Below are 5,775 nucleotides of genomic sequence, written 5' to 3' on the forward strand. Positions count from 1 at the left end.
ATAAAGTGCTTTGAGTTGCATTTCATGTACGAAAGGCGCTATATAAATAACGCTTTACTTACTAATACACCAGCATTTAATGTGTTTTTCTCAACGACGTGCCTGGGCCTGATACGTAGGGTTTTATAACTGGGTTTTGTATGATTAAATCGCGGCCTATAGGCCACATGATTTTGTCGAATTGAGGTCCTGCGGTTTATAATTGAAAGTCGATCAACAAATGATACAAATGTCAATTAAATAGCCTAGATTTTACGTTTGAAACACTAATTCTCTTACTTTAGACAAATGTAGGCCTACCGGTTGGAAGCCGCTTTGGATACAGGTGTCTGTCTGCTAAATATAAAATGTTTAAATGCAACTGTTTGGTCTTTTATAGCCTATAAAAGACAAATAATATAGCCTATTTATTTATTTATTTTACTTGATGATTTCAATTGAGTTTTCTATCAGAGATGTAGATGTATATATATATATATATATAGCCTAATATTCTCTACTCTTTCCCGTCGCAGTAACTTACCGACGGCCTGGAACATCGGGGAAATCGATCTGTTTCGCGCGGACGTTGGTTTCCCCGTGTCCGCTTCTAGCATGATGTCATACCTCAAACAAGCCCCGTACGGCCACATGAACGGGCTCGGGCTCGGCGGCGCCATGGACCTGCTGCACCCCTCCGTAGGCTACCCCGGTAAGACACGCACACACACACACACACACACACACACACACACACACACACACACACACACACACTCACACACACACACACACACACACACACACACACACACACACACACATAGAGACACATACAGAGACACACACACACAGAGACACACACACACACACACACACACACACACACACATACATACATACAGAGACACACACACACACACACACACACACACACACACACAGAGACACACACACACACACACACACACAGGCACACACACACACACACACAGATACACACACACACACAAACACAAGCACACACACACACACACACTTGAATTCCAATTACGCACATCCAAACGTTCGATAAGAGCATGTCAAATTAGAGTCAAAGCGGTGATGAACGCCTGCTGGCGGTGTTCCTGTTACATCATCTCTGATATGGCTGTTATAGCTGTGTCACAGGCCTCAGCCGTGCTAATGTAGAGAGGCAGAGAAAAAAGAAGTTAAATATGCATTATTCAGTGTTTTTTTACGTTAGCATTTTTATTTCGATACAACGGCAACTTCTGAAATAGGCTACATAACATACCTAATTTCCTAGAAAAGTATATTTGCTATTTTAAATTATTATATATATAGCCTATATTATACATGTATAGTGTATATGTTATATTCAATATATGAACAGAAAGTGATGTATTTCCCCTGTGTTGACGTTGATATAAGTGATATAAATGTAGTTTTCACGGACAGGGGTGTATTCGTTCTCAGGCCACCCCCGGAAGCAGCGGCGTGAGAGGACCACGTTCACACGCACGCAGCTGGACATCCTGGAGGCTCTGTTCGGCCGGACCCGCTACCCCGACATCTTCATGAGGGAGGAGGTGGCCCTCAAGATCAACCTGCCAGAGTCCAGGGTCCAGGTGGGATCAATCACCCCATTAACTAAAGGAATTATGATCGATAATGTATCACAGTGTCATTGTAGTCCTATTAGGCCTCACTCAGGAATTATTATAATTGTAGTTCTATTAACTCAGGAATTATTATAATTGTAGTCCTATTAGGCCAAACTCAGGAATTATTAGCATTGTAGTCCTATTAACTCAGGAATTATTACCATTGTAGTGCTATTAAAGTCTTATTAACCATTATTCTTATTAACTTATGAACTATTATTCTTATTAATTTATTAACTCTTACGCTTATTAACTATTATTATTTGAAATGATTATCAATAGGTAATGTTAGTCCAGGTTTGTAAAAGTTATAAATTATTATATTAACTCAGGAATTATATTATCAGTGTATTAACTCTTTATTAACCATTATTCTTATTAATTTATTAACTCTTATGCTTATTAACCATTATTATTGGAAATGATTCACTTACTTTAGACAAATGTATTTGCTGTAAGTCGGTTTGGATAAAGGCGTCTGCTAAACGCCCCCGAAAAAAAAATGTAAAATGTAAATGATTACCACTAATAATAGTTCTCCATTGTGACATTCCTGTGGCATTCACCACAGAGTTCACGAACTTTGTTGTAAAACATGTTTCCTCAAAGTTCAGCCTAATACTCCACAATACTGCCATCTCAGGTTTTTCAAAGGTAGAATTTACCTCGGTTCTTCTCTCAAGCATCGGTTGTCCTTCCAGCCCTGTGAGCTCTGCCGTCTTTACAAATGGGTGTGAGCGTCTTTCTGTAAGCCGCCTCCGAGCGCCTCTCCGCCGGCTTATGGCGTCCGTCTCTCCGGTTACCGCCGTTTAGAGGAGGGACGTCCAACAGTAGCCTGGGGAGCACTTCACCACAGCCAGCCCAACACACAACACTTGAAACAGAGACATAAATAGCCTCGATTTAGGCCTGCCTGCTCTGTTTCAAAGTGCTGAATGTTTTCAGTAAGGGGAATAAAGCTAGTGTAAATAAACGTGAAATTAAAGTGATTTTGAGACACTTTTGATGAACAAATCAATCAAATCTTCAATCAGTCGTGCTTAGTCCTGTCAGTTTTTCAGTGAGGGATATTAAACCGTGCCCAGAGCCTGTATGGTTATAAACCTGCCTACCATCAGGCCTAACTACTACCCCGCCTGCCTAGCCTGGGCTAAGGGGAACCTGTAGGCTAACTACAGCATTCCCTGACTCCCTGTGTGTGTACTGTACTTACGTAGGCTAATAGGCTAGCTATTCGGTGTACTTAGGCTAACAAGCCGTTTACATTTGACATTTTGGGCATTGAGCTGACGCCTTTATCCCAAGCGACTTACGACAAGTATATTTGACTAAGTAAGTGTGAGTCATCCACACATCAGTCATCGGAAGAAAAACACATCTAGATGTTATGGCCAGGGGCCGTTGGCGGTTACAATACTAGGAAAAGGAAGGAGTACCGGTACTTTTTAAAAAACGTTTAAGCCTCCCTGTGTATGCAGTATGTAGGCTAACTGAGCTAGCAGCCTGTGTGTGCGTGCCTGTGTGTATCCGTGTGTGTGTGTGTGTGTGTGTGTGTGTGTGGGTGTGTGGCTGTGTGTGTGTGTGTGTGTGTGTGTGTTTGTTGTCCCTGCCAGCTCTACCTACAGACCTACAGGATGTGTGTGTGTGTGTGTGTGTGTGTGTGAGTGCGCCTGTGTGTGTGTGTATCTGTGTGTGTGTGTGTGTGTGTGTGTGTGTGTGTGTGCATAAGAGTGTGTGCATGTGTGTGTGTGTGTGTGTGTGCCTGTGTCTTTGTGTGCGTGTATGTATGTATGTGTGCCTGTGTGCGTTCCTGTGTGTATGTGTGAACACCTGTGTGTGTGTGCACGTTCCTGTGTGTGTGTGTGCCTATGTGTGAGTGTGCGTTCCTGTGTGTGTTTCCGTGCGTGCCTGTAAGTGTGTGTGAACACCTGTGTGTGTGCGTAAGACAACATTGAAGATAACCTCCTCCTCCTCCTCTTCTTCTCTCCTGTTGTCGTGGCTCTTCAGGTTTGGTTCAAGAACCGGAGGGCCAAGTGTCGCCAGCAGGCCCAGAGCGGCGCCAGCGCCAAGGCCCGGCCCGCCAAGAAGAAGTCCTCCCCGGCCCGCGAGAGCACCGGGTCCGAGAGCAGCGGGCAGTTCACCCCCCCGGCCGTGTCCAGCGGCGCCCCCGGCAATGGCTCCTCCTCCTCCTCCTCCTCTTCCTCCAACAACTCCCACAACAACAACAACCTGAACAACAACAACAACAACAACAACAACAGCAGCGGTGGCTCCTCCTCCTCCTCGGTGGCCACGCCCGTCTCGTCCATCTGGAGCCCCGCCCCCATCTCCCCGGCGCCCCCGGCCCCTCCCCCCCCCACGGGGGCGCCCCTCCCCCCGGGGGACTCTTCGGCGGGGGGCTCCGGCGGAGGAGGAGGAGGGGGCGGGGCCTCGTGCATGCAGCGCTCCGTCTCGGCCTCCTCGCCGGCGTACCCGGTGTCGTACGGACAGACGGCCGTGTCCTACGGCCAGGGGGGGGGCGGGGGCGGGGGCTACCCAGGCTCCTCCTCTTCCTCCTCCTCCGGCCCCTCCCCCTCCTCCTCCTCGTCCGCAGGCTCCTCCACGGGGGCGGGGGGGGGCTCGTACTTCGGAGGGGTGGAGTGCAGCTCCTACCTGGCGCCCATGCACTCTCACCCGCACCACCCCCACGCCCACCCCCACCATCCCTCCCACCCCTCCCACCCTCACCCCCACCAGCTCAGCCCCATGACCGCCGGCTCCTCCATGTCTGGGCACCACCCGCACCACCACATAGGCCAGGCGTCGGCTCACCACCACCCACACCACCCTCACCCTCACCCCCACCCTCACGCTCACCCGCACTCCCACCCGCACTCCCTCCCCCACGCCCACCCCCACGCCCACCCCCACCACCCCCAGGCCTACAGCAGCCCCGGCCTGGCTGCCTTCAACGCCTCCGCAGACTGTCTGGATTACAAAGAACAAACTGCCGCTGCGGCGGCGGCGGCAGCGGCATCGTCATGGAAACTCGGCTTCAACGCGGCGGCGGACTGCTTGGACTACAAGGACCAGGCGTCCTGGCGCTTCCAGGTGTTGTGACACGTTTGTTTTTTAGGAGAAGAAGAAGAAGGAGGAGGAGAAAGAGAAGAAGAAGAAGAAGTATCGTTGTTTTTGTTTTGTTTTGTTTTTTCCCGATTTTTTTGAAGTGTTTTTTTCTTCAAAGCATTAAGAAGTTCTAACTAATAGTAGAGAGAGACAATTATCTTGCCGTTTTTTTTGTTTTGTTTTTTAAGTTAATGTATTGGAAAATAACTTCAAATAACACCGTTTTTTTAGAAGCCTGCTCTTGTTTTGGTTCTACTTCTACGTCTTTCTACGTTTTTCCGCCATCAACTAATCAACTTTAGAATCAGATCAAAACGGATCCAGTCAGTCCCTCATGTTTGGGGCTTCGAGGAATATTTTTTCTACATGAACTTTGAACTCTGCCATGCACTGAGTTCATATAAGGCCTAGAGGCCTCTCTCCTTCAGGACGATCTGGGTTTCAGAGAGATGAGAGTTCTGGGTTGTGTCTGAACGCTGCCAACAACGATCAATTGGGGGCGAATATTCACCAACATCACCGAATTAGTTTTATTGAAGAAAATAAACAATGCAATTATAATCTGATGTATTTGACATAGCCTATACCCTCTTTAGACCGTTAAATTGAGAAATAAAGATGCTGCTATTGTTTTCTGTTATAGGCTTTTCAAATGTTATGTTTATTTCCAACTTGAATATTGTTCATAATAACTCGTTGTTCCGACAGTAGTGTTGTATTTTGGAAGTTTAATTGCAGCACTTGTTTATAAGGTCAAAGGTTTTGCTAATGTTCTTCACGGAGGAAAATGTGAATTAGACACGCAATGACAGTATTCCATTGAAAATTAAAATGTACATTCGTGTCTTTATAATAAAGATTCGTTAAAAACAACATGGCTGATTTCTCCGTTGCAAAGTTTATTCTATAGGCAGTGCTATAGAGTTGTCATTGCCAGCCAGGTGTTTTTAAATGACGGAATAATATTCTTAATTCATAAATTAATTTAATTTAATGTAACACAAAAAGTATGTTTATCTCGATG

The 5,775-nt window shown here is 46.4% G+C and overlaps 1 protein-coding gene across 1 annotated transcript; it reads left to right on the forward strand.

Annotated features, from left to right (window-relative positions):
- Positions 1-594: 594 nt before the first annotated feature.
- On the forward strand, positions 595-4,745 carry LOC308172215 (homeobox protein OTX1-like; the record flags this gene model as incomplete). The annotated part of the gene is made up of 4 exons (XM_080547123.1): positions 595-691; positions 1,459-1,610; positions 3,654-4,152; positions 4,240-4,745. The coding sequence occupies 4 exons, from the start codon at positions 595-597 to the stop codon at positions 4,743-4,745; spliced, it is 1,254 nt and encodes a 417-aa protein (XP_080403249.1).
- Positions 4,746-5,775: the final 1,030 nt, after the last annotated feature.

This window comes from Nansenia antarctica, assembly GCF_963989245.1.
Source record: "Nansenia antarctica genome assembly, chromosome: 16".
NCBI lineage: Eukaryota > Metazoa > Chordata > Actinopteri > Argentiniformes > Microstomatidae > Nansenia > Nansenia antarctica.